Here is a 14,013-nt window from a genome sequence, read left to right as displayed (position 1 = left end):
TTCCTTTGACCTCATGCCTTGATTTTTGCTCTGACATGCACTATCAACTGTGCGACCTTTTAGAGACAGGTGTGTGCCTTTCCAAATCATGTCCAATCAATTTAATTGAACTCAGGTGGACTCCAGTCAAGTTGTAGAAATATCTCAAGGACGATCAATGGAAACAGGATGCACCTGGGCTCAATTTTGAGGCTCATAGCAAAGGGTCTGAATACTGAAGTAAATACGTTTTTTACATTTTATTTTTTATAAATTTGCTAACATTTAAAAACAAACTGTTTTTACTTTATCATTATGGGGTATTGTTTGTAGATTGATGAGGATTTTTTTTTATTTAAAACATTTTAGAATAAGGCTGTAATGTAACAAAAGGGGTCCGAATACATTCCGAAAATACTGTAGGCTTTTTCAGATTCCCTGAAGTGAAACGATATCGACTGAGATACAGTGGTAAACAAATGACTGTGGCTGAAAGTCCTCCTGAGACACAGTTACTAAATAAAGCCTGTACATTAGACCAGAGAAGCCTGTACATCACAACAGCTGTGAAAATAGTATACCTAGACATTCCAGTCCCTGAGATATGAATTAGACAACATCAATACTGCCAGCTATTAATATAATAAAAATGGATCCATCCTATCACCCACCTTTTATCATCTACCCGAGTCTAAAAACAGTCCTAATGTAATTACTTGTCTTCTAGCTCTCAGAAGATGTTAAAGTTTCAGTTTCTGTTTTGATTTAGTACATTTCATTAAGAAAAAACTAACATCTGATAATACCTGTAATACCGTGAAATCTCAACAGGCCTTATCAGATTAAAGAGATTTCTAATTTCTTTGAAAGTCATTCATTTACACACTGATCTGTTGATTAGCAATGAGAGATTTGGCTCCACAAGGGAAGGGAGGAGGGAGAGAAGGGAGAAGGGAGGAGGGAGAGAAGGGAGGAGGGAGGAGGGAGGAGGGGAGAAGGGAGGAGGGAGAGAAGGGAAGAAAGGGGAAAACAAATGTCTTTGATACCTCTGAAGAGGCTGGCACATTGCATTGAATATTTAACGAGGAGATAACATTGAAGGCACCATTAATTAAAATGAAACGTCTGAACATTTTATTAGAAACGAGACTGTGCCTGTAGCGAAATTAATAAATCATTATTTTATTTCAGCTGGAAGGTCGTGTTGAAATGGAAAAGAGCAGCTTGTCAACATTTAGCCTCTGTTGCCGAGTGTACAGGCTACATGTGTCAGGAGCACAGAGGGGAGAGAAATCCCGAGCAAGGGCAGGGTTCACTGGCGCTGACCTGGGGATGCGTATGCTAATAGTGCTACACACCCATAGGCCCATCCTGAGGCCGTCCACAGACAAGGGGAACATTGAGAACTCTGATGTTGGATGCTGTATTGAATTCAATTGCACATTAGACAGACCACTCATTCCACCTCTCATAAACATATGTTCACAGCCACAAGCACAAACACATACACACCTGCAAATACTGTACACTCCGCATCCAAAATGGATAAACACAGCAGGAGTGTGCCCATAGGCAAATGCACAGTAACTTGTGTGTGTGTGTGTGTGTGTGTGTGTGTGTGTGTGTGTGTGTGTGTGTGTGTGTGTGTGTGTGTGTGTGTGTGTGTGTGTGTGTGTGTGTGTGTGTGTGTGTGTGTGTGTGTGTGTGTGTGTGTGTGTGTGTGTGTAAATGGGCAGACGTCACCTGCGAACGCAGCAGGTAAACCCAGCTCCGATGGCACTGATGTGCTGTGGCACCAGCGTTTAACAGTCCCCATCTGCAGGCTCTCACTTGCCCTGAGTAATAGGCTGCTGTGACAGCTGTGTTTGATGCCGTTGTGTGTGTGTTTTTACAAGGTAGAGAGAGTGAAAGACAAATAGAGGGTACATGTCTGTACTGTATGTGTATGTGTCTTTATGAGCAAGCAGTGTCCATGCATGTCTAAATCCACATACAGAGCTGATGCCTTTACATATCTCTCTGCATACAGCTCTCTGTGTGTCTCATTGTCTCTCTCCCCAACCCAGATCATCACGTTTTTCGGGGGCCAGGTTTACACCAACGAGGTGACCAGCGGGACCAGTCGTCTGTCTTTCGCTGGGGACTACCTGAAAGGAGACGCCTCCCTGCTCCTCAGTGACTTACAGCTGACCGACTCTGGGGAGTACTACTGCAAGGTCAAGATGGGGGGAAAGTACCACTGGAGCCAGGTTAACCTCATAGTGCTGGGTGAGTCTGCTCTCCAGCTCTGTCTCTCACACACGCTAATCAATAGGGAATTAGCAGGCACATTTCCTCTCTCATGCTGACTGATCAAATGATTCAATTTGATTCAGATGGAGTGATTCGATTTAGATTTTTTTGTTTGGCCTTGTTTCTCCATTGCGAGGGTCTCAGATGTATGGTTGCTGAGGCACATAGAAGTAACATAATCTAATATATGTAAAAAAAAAAATGGCTGGCATTGGGGATCGACCTCTTGTCTGTTTGAAACAGATGATGCAGAATTTAGTTGTTAAACATTAGGAATTATTTTGCTACCATGATATGAAAATACGTTTTCTGTCATCAAATATACTGCAGACAAGCTCTTTATGATGATTTAATATTTGTTATCTGTTTATAATTATTAAACACCATACAGAGTTCTGAGCCGTCATTCAGCTTTCATAACTATTATGACAAAGCCAGTTGGGCTGCTTTAGAGGGGCAAAAACCCCATTGTTGTTTTATATGTTCTGTTGAGTTTTTTCATTGCCCCAATACACAGAGGTTTGGCGGATCTGTTTTAAATGGCTTAGTTTTCACTGGCTCTGTGGTAAATGTGTCTCTGCATATCATTGAATAGACAAACAGCTTTGAAGGACAGACAGGCAAGTGGAGAGCAGCAATACCACAACGTAGTCCAACGGTAGAAGTGAGATCATTCTCCCATGCATTTTATTAAAACATCATGGGAGATTAGTTAAACCGGTGGTTATTGGTACTTTAATGGAACAGTCTCTTAATCCTTTTTCCCTTTTCTCCTCCATAAAGACATTTCATTGAGTTAGCATCTAGATTTTTACTAATTGCCCTCAGCTTTGCAGTGACACTTTTGATTTTGAGAGATGAACATTTGCATTTTTCTCTTGCAGTCCCGACGTTAAGATAATGGGTTGGCAGAGGAGCTGGTGGCTGGCTGGGTCTGGGCCCCTGTGTCAGTGTGTGAGTCCTCGCTCTGCCTGCTCCGGCTGCAGATAGATTGGTCTAACTGGCCCTGACAGAGCTGTGCGATGTACTGCAGAATCCCCGGCACTCTCCTCAGCCCCTTCATTATATCTCTTACTGAGCGTGGAAGCAGCATGTTCACCATGCCGGTTAGACTGGGAGGGAAGGGATGGAGGGGAGGGATGGAAGGAGGAAAGGGTGGAGGGTTGGAGGGATGGGTTAAGGGATGGATGGAGAGATATAAGGAGGACTGGAGCACCTGCTGTGAAGCAGCCATAGAGCTAGAGAAGGGCTGGCCATATAGTGACCCCCAGGCCACAGGAACTCAGGACCACAGCACTCTCTCCTGACCTGTCTCTGTCTGCAGGCTTTCAAAACCAACTCACAGTCACTTATTGATCTAGGTTTGGGGCCTGTAACACAACTTGTAATCACAGCATTGGCTTCCATGAGAAACAAACAGCTGCTGTTACACTCAAGAATCTTTAAGTATTATTTACTGTTTACACATGCTGCTACAGTATTATGTTATTTGTAGTGTTTTATAACTACTGTTCTGTTGTTTCTACAGTGAAGCCCTCTAAGCCACGATGCTGGATGGACGGCAGGCTGCTGGAGGGCAGTGATGTTAAACTGAGCTGCAAATCCAGTGACGGCTCAGACCCTATCAAATACAATTGGGAGAGGGTGCTGGATAAGGGAAAGAGTGTTGGGAACCTCCCCCTACTGGCACTGAGAGGTAAGTAGATTGTAGATTGTACACTTGCTGTACCCCACTTCATCCATGTGCATGTGAAACACAGGTCCCCTAAAGAGGACATTACATAGTTTGTGATATTTTGATGATAGTATTTCCCAGAATACATTTTTATCCCCAAACACTTAAATTCCAGTCTGCCTCCGAAACACCAAAATGTAATGGAGATTCATTATAGCACAAAAACTTCCTGATAGTGGTAATTCAGCCAGTGTTCCCCAACTGGCAGCCTAATTTGTTCCCGCGGCTGTTTTTATTTGGACATAAAAGACTGTAAAATCACCAGCAAATCAGCTCTGAATGATTTTAATTTTGCAAATCTGTTCAAAAGTACTCCCACGCATAATAGAGAGATATATGTGATTGTATACAAATATAAGCAAGGTTTGAAATTATTATGTTTCATTCATTTATGCATTCTACAAATTATTACTAATTATGACCCCGTGACCATCCACTCAAGAAGAAAATCAGCCCGTGGCTGAATCTATTTGATAATCCCTAACCTAGACGCATCTACCCCTTTGAGGCACAAAACACACTTTCATTGCGTTTCAGTTTCACCACCTATTCTCCCCACTCAACTCGCATTAGTGATGACACGTGCCCATGCCGAAAGCCTAGAAATTAATGACCTCCATGATACAACATCTGTTCAGTCTAATTCGTTTTCATTGGGCGATACAACGCACCGTCGTGGCCCATTATTTATGGGTGGTGGTGAAAGGTAATATCACATGGCTGTCATGACAGGGATGTCTAAGGGGCTCTTAGCCACGTAAATCTCCATCGTTGTCTCAGACAAACTCTTTAAACTCCCCCTAAATTCCCCCAGGGTCTACGAGCCCGGTGTTCTTCAATCACCAGAGTCACTCTGAGCATGAGTACACCCAATCTCTCCGAGGCCAAGATCAACATTTGCGAGTTCCTCTCCTCTTGCTCCATCCCACAGAGTGTGATACCTCAGAGCTGACACGCTATTGCAGACAGGAATGGTTAGCCCAAAACAGACCTGAGTCAGTTCTAACTAGGCTCAACACTCATCAATACAATTTAATACAGCCTCAATACAAATACAGCCTCACAATGCATTTGTCTTGCTGCTGATCTGTACTAGATTATCATAGAATGGAGTGGATCAGAGCTGAGTAGACTTTGATATGAAGTACAGTACTTCACTGCAAGGATTTATTACATGCTGTTAATCAAATTGCTCTTCAAGATCATGCTAACTGTAGAAGTGCTTGAAACCATTGTAGTGGACATACATGTACAAGCTGCACCATAGACCCCGGTCCTATCAGCTTTCCCAAGTTGAGCAGGTTGTTAAATCACAGTCTATCTATCTCTCCTACAGATCTGAAGAATCCAGAGATCGTCACCCTGCGGAACCTGACGAAGGACAGTACAGGTGTCTACAAGTGCACTGCCAGCAATGACGTTGGCGAGGAGAACTGCATCATCGAGGTCACCATGCAGTGTGAGTAGAGAGAGCTGCTCTCCGGCTCCGCACCACACCATGCTATGATGGTGATGGATGACTGTAGTTTCCAACAGCACCTGGACATTGTTTTTTCCTCGCTCCACTCCCCTGCGCCTCAGTAACACAACACTGGGGACTGTACCGTTAAAACAGTGGCCATTGGTCATCGACTTCGCTCAAACAGTAATGTTTCAATGTCACGGTAATAGATTTCCAGAAAGGCACAGGAATTTTAAGGTCACAACAGGGTGAAATGTTGGGGACATGATTTATAAGTTAACACAGCAACAGAAATGGTTTGATAGCATTTTGTTAGATTCATAGTTTTGTAGCGAACACATAATACACACAACACCAGCAAAATCTATCATCCACAAATTCACAGGATTTACCTATCGGGACTAAATCATTATTTTTAAAGGGATTGTTTACGTGAGAAGCATCAATATTTGCGTGTGGATACTGTATGTACAGGTGCATGTATGGTAGTTTTCCACTGCCCTTCTGAGGTCAAAAATGTGTGATGATCCACAGATGTTCGAGGGATGGGCGTGCTGGCAGGTGCCGTGGTGGGTGTCTCCTTTGGTGTTCTCCTCATCATCCTAATCATCTGGCTCGTCTTCCGCAAGAAGGAGAAGAAGAAGTATGAGGAGGAGGAGACTCCCAATGAGATCAGGTCAGTCATTTTCTTCTTCTTCCTGCATCTCTTTATCTTCTGTCCCTCTTTCACTCTTTTTCTGTCTAACTTTTTAAATACTGAAGCATGTATGTGCACTTGCGTGTGTGTCTGTAATAAATCTCTCATTGTCAAGCGTAGTATTTATTGGTTTCTGAGAGCCATCCTTTTCACACCTCTCTGCTCCCGTGCCCAGAGCTTCTCTCCTCTCCAGAGCAGCCATAAGCAGGCAGCAGGGCCTAAGTGTGGATTAAGGCCGTGTTTGACTCCCAGAGCGAGATTTACAGTAAACTGGGGCCTCCAGGCTGCTAATGGCGCAGCTTGTTACAGCAGAAGAGAAAACAATTCACTGCTTGGAGGCTGTGTAGCTGCTTATTTGCCGATGTTTAGATAAATAATGCAGACTACGGGGAGGTGTTTCCTTTTTACATGTCATGTTTAACCTCTGAGCGGGTGGGATGGGATGGGGCAGTTTTCTGAAGTGGGGTCGGTGACCGTGGTGCCAGTGTAATGTAGTGGATTAAGACCTAGATGAGTTGGACTATTTTTATTTAGACACTTGTGTCAGACCCAGATGATAATGCAGCAAGGGCAGTGGAGCGTCACCAAACCCTTTTCTCTGATTGTGTAAGATCGTTTTCTCCACTGGCTCTCCTCAGAAAGGCCGTAGAGTTTGTCTAAGTTTATGTTTGTCTCTGTGTGCATGCTTGGGGTCATGACTGGCCAAATCTAAGTAGCTCTTGTTTGTTTTTGTTTTTGATTTGTGTATCTGTGCAGGGAGGATGCAGAGGCTCCCAAGGCCAAGCTGGTGAAGCCCAACTCTCTGTCCTCGTCCCGCTCTGGCAGCTCCCGCTCCGGGGCCTCCTCAACACAGTCCATGGTGCACAACACTGCCCCCCACGGGCACCGCCCTCGGCCCCCAGCGATAGCTGCCCTTAAGGAGAATGGACAGCCCCCTGACTTCCCCCAGTCCCCCCCAGCATACACAACGGTGGTACCCCCAACAAGACCCCTGAGCCCCCTGGCACCCCCAAATTCAACATCAACTCCAGGAAACAGATCTCTGGGCCCACTCCCCCCACTCTCATGGTCCCTGCCCAGACCAAGGCCTTTCAAACTGTGTAGGATGGAGAAGAAAGTCTATCCTGGCTATGTTGATGTGTAAAACCCACCCCTTCAAAGACACAAACTCTTCCGTTAAACAACGAAATGCAAGTAGTAAAAGGATGTAATTAAAATAATCAATAATATAAACCCCAAAACTGTTAATGAATGCATACTTTAAAAGGGAAAATAAGAAATGCTTGCCCCCTACTGAATAAAAAACAACAAAAACAAAAAAACTGAGACAGAACACTTTTTTGTTTGTCTCGTGGCTAAATAACTTATTTTTACACTTTTCTTTCTACTTTGAAGTCATGGGAAGCAATGAGCGATCACAGCGCTGTGTGCGGTGAGGTGTAAGAAAAACCCAGAGTGGAGCTTTTATTTATCAAATCAAAAGGACAGGAAGAGTGCAGAGAAAAAGGAAGAAAGAAGGAATGGGTTGAGAAAAGAGATCCAAAGTGGAGACACGCAGCTGACGACATGACGGAGGGATGAGGGCATGAAACACTGAGAGAGAACCACGCCTCTTTATTTTGGCCTAGTGGTGTCTCTGACTCATCCAACCACACCACTCCCAACAGGCAGACACACCAGAGCTTCCAGCCCCCACTACAACCACACACCCCTGGCTTTCTGACAGAGAGCATGCTGTGTGCCCTGTGAGGAGAGAAACCGCTAGATCAACCCTCCAGAACACAGGCGGCCGATGGCACCTTATTTGGAGAGGACGGGCTCATAGTAATGGCTGGAATGAAATACATGGAATGGTATCGAACACGTCAAACACATGGTTTCATTGTGTGATGCTATTAAATGCACTCCATTCCAGCCATTATTATGAGCCATCCTCCCCTCAGCAGCCTCCTGTGCTCCAGACTCTGTGATGCTTTACGAACTCCATGACGACATCTGAGACACATCATGTTCCATGGTCCTGACCCCATTCAGAGAACAGCTCATTTGCTTTTCTCAATAGGAGAAACTTTAGCCACATTCATAGGATGCAGCACTGACATGGTAGCCAATCCCTAGCAAACACAGCTGATTAAACTAATTGAATTCTAAACTGAACATCATGATTAGTTGATAATTGGAGTCAGGTGTGTTAGCTGGGGCTGGGGCAAAAGTGTGACACCAATCAGGCCCCTGAGGACTGGCGTTACCATCCCATATGGTACGGAAACTCTTCCCCAAATTAGCATATGGATGAATTGGGTGTTAATGTACAGTACATAGAGACACATGACTGAATATACTGAATAATAAAAATAACTTTAAGACAAAGGAGGTTTAATATCCATTATATTTCAGGTTGTGAAGGGTGACAGACAGCTATGTCTCAGCCTAAGGAAGTACCACCAATCCCCAGGATGGGTCATCGTTGCTTTATTTACTCATTTATTTACCTCCACTGTTTTGCAATGTTACGGAAACCAAAACCTGTCAAAAAGTCAATGAATGTGTGTTGAACAAAGATGGTCACTACGATTATGTTCTATGCTTTGTAAGGTACTGAATAGAAGGAAGTAAAACATAGTTAAAGAGACACAAATGACATTGAAGTTAATCCCCGAAATACTGTGGATGATTGAATAGAGGAAGGAGTATGATTCTAGGGACTATTGTACAGTGTGCATGGTTCCACCCCTGGTAGGTACTCTCCTTGGATCCACAACAACAGAGTGCCACTCGATTACTGTCTGATTGTTTTGATAGTTTCTCTGTACATTCTCTGTACATTGGCCAAGCTTTGGCATCAGCCATCCCCTTTGTTGTACATCTGTCTGACCCTGTGCAGTTTGAATGAAGTAGGCTATTTAGTGTGCCTTTGAAATCCCTATCCCTGTTGATGGTTTCTTTTTCTGTCCTTATCATGAATGCACATGTGGTTTGAGTTATGTGTTGATCCAGCTTTGGGAATCTACTATCAAAACACAGTGAGACAGGGGCATTAACCAAACCTGTGGGATTATATGTATCTGATCAGAGTCCATCTGCGCTCTTTTAAGGTCCTTACTACTGAAAAGGGTCTGTTGCAGGTGCGTAGGAGTCAAAGTAACAATACTGGACGAGATAGAGACCTGCACCTTGCCGAAAAAAGAATAGATCCAAAACTTAGGCTTGAATGCAAAATCAAGATGTTTATTGAAACATCATGGTGTCCAAAGAATATAGCATAGTGCATAAATCAAATGTGAAAACAAAACACAAATGTTTCTTCCTCAGGCCATCAGTGGACATTTTCAGCACACACCTGGTTTCTATTTCAATGATACTTGCATGTCACATGGGCAAGAAAATACATCAGAAAATCTATAAAGTAGTACCTAGTACAATAGAATGCATGATCTAGATTATATACAATTGCGGACAGAGAGAAATCATCAATTATTACTTATAGATGTACAATGTGAACATTTCCTCAAAATAAATAACACAGGATTGTAAGAGTAGGGAGCTAGAGACACCACTAGCTGGGGGTATCGTACACAAATAGTTGCAGAAAACACTTCAATAACAATTATTCATTCATGCCTAAAATAGAATATAACGTTAGAAGACCTGCATGTGGATACTGTTTGATAGTGTATTGTTTTCCAGTGGCAGAGCTGTAGAATACGCTCACTTTGTAATAGATATCCTTACATGCTGCACAACTACGACAGAGGTAGAAGCCAGTCACCTGGTGTCAGCCCTAACAGTGAAATCCCTGACATTCCTGGCCCTGTAGTGTGAAATGAGAGGAGGGTCAGAGAAAATCTTTTGGCAAGCAGGATCAGCAATAAGCACATTCCAATGCTACTTAATAGCTCCCTTGATGTCATCACTCCCTTGATGGCATCACTCACAGAACAATATGTAACAGTACAGACATGAATGGTTTTTATTTTATAAATTTTTGTATTACTTTTATCCCTTCTGGTAGAGGTCTCATCAATGGGACGTACTCTACTGAGAGCACTAGAGGCATGTAGGCTTTGTATACAAAGTAGTGGACAAAGACCCTGACTGAAGGCGCACAAGGCTATCCCGGAAGAATATCTCGCTAGGACTAATCTCTGCTATAATATATGTATATGTATATGTAACCCAATCACAATGCAGAGGGTGTACATCTCCATAATGAGACAACATTCCATGCCAAGGGAATGATGTACATTATAAATCTTCTTCAGGATCGGTGGATCCCCTGCGGGACGGTTGAGTTAACGAAGGCTAATGTTATTAGCATGAGGTTGTAAGTAACAAGTAAACATATCTGATATTGTCTGAAAGCTTAAATTCTTGTTAATCTAACAGCACTGTTTCCAGGAGCTATTACAGTGAAATAATACCATGCTATTGTTTGAGGAGAGTGCACAGTTTTGAACATTAAAAGTTATTAATGAACAAATTAGGCACATTTGGGCAGTCTTGATACAACATAATGAAAATTAATGCAATGGTTCATTGGACCAGTCTAAAACGTTCACATACACTGGTGCCATCTAGTGGCCAAAATCTAAATTCCACCTGGGCTGGAATAATACATTATGGCCTTTCTCTTCCATTTCAAAAATGATGGTACAAAAAAATACAAAACTTTTTTTCTTTGTATTATCTTTTACCAGATCTATTGTGTTATATTCTCCTACATTCCTTTCACATTTCCACAAACTTCAAAGTGTTTCCTTTCAAATGGTACCAATAATCTGCATATCCTTGCTTCAGGGCCTGAGTTACAGGCAGTTGAATTTGGGTATGTCATTTTAGGCGAAAATTGAAAACAATGGTACATGCCTTCAGGGCCACACCAACACCCACACATTCTCATGTTAGCCGCTCATTCAAGTGAGAAGAATAGTGGGACCAGCTAGGCATAACCTATCTGAATGGAAAAGACTGCAGTGTAGACACGCAGTGTTTATATTAGTTTCTGTGACTTGCAGTATACAGTTGAAGTTGGAAGTTTACGTACATTTAAACAAATACATTTAAACTCAGTTTTTCAGAATTCCTGACATTTAATCAGAGTAAAAATTCCCTGTTTTAGGTCAGTTAGGATCACAACTTTATTTTAAGAATGTAAAAGGTCAGAATAATTGTAGAGAGAAATATTTATTTCAGCTTTTATTTCTTTCATCACATTCCCAGTAGGTCAGAAGTTTACATACACTCAATTAGTATTTGGTAGCGTTGCCTTTAAATTGTTTAACTTGGGTCAAACGTTTCGGGTAGCCTTCCACAAGCTTCCCACAATAAGTTGGGTGAATTTTGGCCCATTCCTCCTGACAGAGGTGGTGTAACTGAGTCCGGTTTTTAGGCCTCTTTGCTCGCACACACTTTTTCAGTTCTGCCCACACATTTTCTACAGGATTGAGGTCAGGGCTTTGTTATGGCCACTCCAATACCTTGACTTTGTTGTCCTTAAGCCATTTTGCCACAACTTTGGAAGTATGCTTGGGATCATTGTCCATTTGGAAGATCCATTTGCAACCAAGCTTTAACTGACTGATGTCTTGAGATGTTGCTTCAATATATCCCCATAATTTTTTTTTCTGAGGTCTTGGCTGATTTCTTTTGATTTTACCCATGATGTCAAGCAAAGAGGCACTGAGTTTTAATGGAGGCCTTGAAATACATCCACAGGTACACCTCCAATTGACTCAAATTATGTCAATTAGCCTATCAGAAGCTCTAAAGCCATGATATAAATTACCTGTGTCAGGCACAAAGTAGCTGTCCTAACCGACTTGCCAAAACTATAGTTTTTAAACAATAGATTTGTGGAGTGGTTGAAAAACGAGTTTTAATGACTCCAAGCTAAGTGTATGTAAACTTCCAACTTCAACTGTATGTCTATTATTGAAATCAATTCAGTTTCACATGCAGCAATCTTGTTTTCTCTAGTGGTAACAATGCCCGTCCATAATTCATACTCATCTAGGCCTCTGGAAGTCGCTCGCATGCTATCTGCCTGGCAAAGCCGTCTTTTAATATAGCCATGCACCGGCCTCTTTGTGTATTGACAGCTTCCCATCACACACACAACCAGAAACACAGACACACACACACACAAACACACAGAAACACATAGAAACACAGACACACACACACAAACACATAGAAACACAGACACACACACACACACACACACACACACACACACACACACACACACACACACACACACAGAAACAGACACACAAATGCACATAAATACAGACACACACACATACAGTACATAGTGAACCAAAAGCCGAAACAGTCAGCCTTGTTATTTCTGTTCCTTCAGAGTACATTTGATGGATGGTTGGCGGGCATTACGACTGACTGATGGCACTCCCCAGCAAAGGGAGCATAAAAAGAACCATTGCATAGCCCAGGAGACAATACACACACACACATGAACAGTGCTATGTGTCTTAGCATTCTCAAAACAAATGCTCTCACAGTTTTCAAGGGAAAGTGAGAGAGTAGTGGGAGAGGAGGGGACATAAAACAAGATTGATATCGAGCCAGAGCTCTAGGCTCCTCCATTTAAATTCCCTCCACTGCCTATAGGAGCAGCTCGGTGGAGGATAAGATGCTTTGTCTTAAATTCCTCCGACTTTTCGATTTGCTTTCAAGCAACTGGAGGTCTCAGGTGGAAAATTCCCCAGATTATGAGCTCTCGCGTCGCTTTTCCACATCTGTGCCAGCTTTGTGGACTGTCAAACCTGCTCTGTTTTCTCCAAATGAATCCTGATAGGCTTTTGTCTGAGCAGTCGGGAATTTAAACTAGGCTTTTTCTCCACCCCCAGATTTGCAACACCGACAAAATGGGTCTTAAAGTAGCTCTACTATAATGTTATCATCATTCAAATGTAAGTGAAATGATTCATGATTCTGATTATCCTACATTATATTATATGACTATGAATCTCATGTAGCCAATACGTTTGTGTTCTTAAAGCAGTTTTGGGGATAAGCAGTTCAGCATGACAGATTGAAGCTCAGACTGTATTTGGACAGCCTCTGGCACGGGAACATGATCTGTTGTGACATTCTGAAAAGGGAGGGGTGGAAGTCCATCTCAGAAAGGAGGCACGCAAAGGGAGCTGCATGTCAAAAGCTATGGAGCAGATGAGGGGGAATGCTTTGCTTTGATGTAAATGTATACCAGTATTTGGCTAAAAAACATGATTGTAAATATATATTACAGAGAGTTTTATGACGCTTTTAATTTGTTTTCTATTTTGGTTCTTCCAAATCCATGTACTTTGCACCTTTGTGTGCTGTGCTCATCACGGGTGAGGGTTGGGGGTTGGGGGGTTTGGTTCTGTCTGTAATAACCTTGACTGGATGTCAGACAGACAGCTCAGCATAGCATCATTAAGGGAAATTTAAACCACTCTTTACTCTTCAATAATCTGTCATCTTCTTTGTAGTTGCTTCTCTTTATTTGTTGAAAACAATCCATGTAAATATTACAAGTAAAAAATGTATATTTTTACTACTTCTGAGTTATTACTATTTCATTTGCAAATAAAATATACAATGACAAGTTATACGGCATATCATTTCTTTGCTTCAATCAAGGCAAATACAAGCAGTGAAACTGACCTTCACTAGCAGCTGCCTCTCATTTGTATGACATTGTAATGGTATTATACTGGTGACTCATGGTGACTTAGTTGAGAGAGCTACAGTAGGGAGCACCTTTCTCTGTGTTGCCAATAGGCCTCATGATCCCCAGTTTCGCAGTGACAGAATGGCCAGCGACAGCAGTAGCAGAGGCTT

General features: G+C 42.5%; 1 protein-coding gene across 1 annotated transcript in view; it reads left to right on the top strand.

The window, feature by feature from the left end:
* Nucleotides 1-13,781, top strand: part of clmpb (CXADR like membrane protein b) — a 95,673-nt gene extending 81,892 nt beyond the window's left edge. The window contains 6 exon segments of the mRNA XM_029681279.2: nucleotides 2,046-2,247; nucleotides 3,800-3,967; nucleotides 5,343-5,465; nucleotides 6,003-6,144; nucleotides 6,922-7,147; nucleotides 7,150-13,781. Of these exon segments, the coding sequence (XP_029537139.2) occupies nucleotides 2,046-2,247; nucleotides 3,800-3,967; nucleotides 5,343-5,465; nucleotides 6,003-6,144; nucleotides 6,922-7,147; nucleotides 7,150-7,269 (981 nt within the window). The 3' untranslated portion in view covers nucleotides 7,270-13,781.
* The last annotated feature ends 232 nt before the right edge of the window (nucleotides 13,782-14,013 follow it).

The sequence above is a fragment of the Oncorhynchus nerka genome, linkage group LG14 (assembly GCF_034236695.1).
Source record: "Oncorhynchus nerka isolate Pitt River linkage group LG14, Oner_Uvic_2.0, whole genome shotgun sequence".
Lineage (NCBI taxonomy): Eukaryota > Metazoa > Chordata > Actinopteri > Salmoniformes > Salmonidae > Oncorhynchus > Oncorhynchus nerka.
This window is presented reverse-complemented; position numbering and strand designations above follow the sequence as displayed.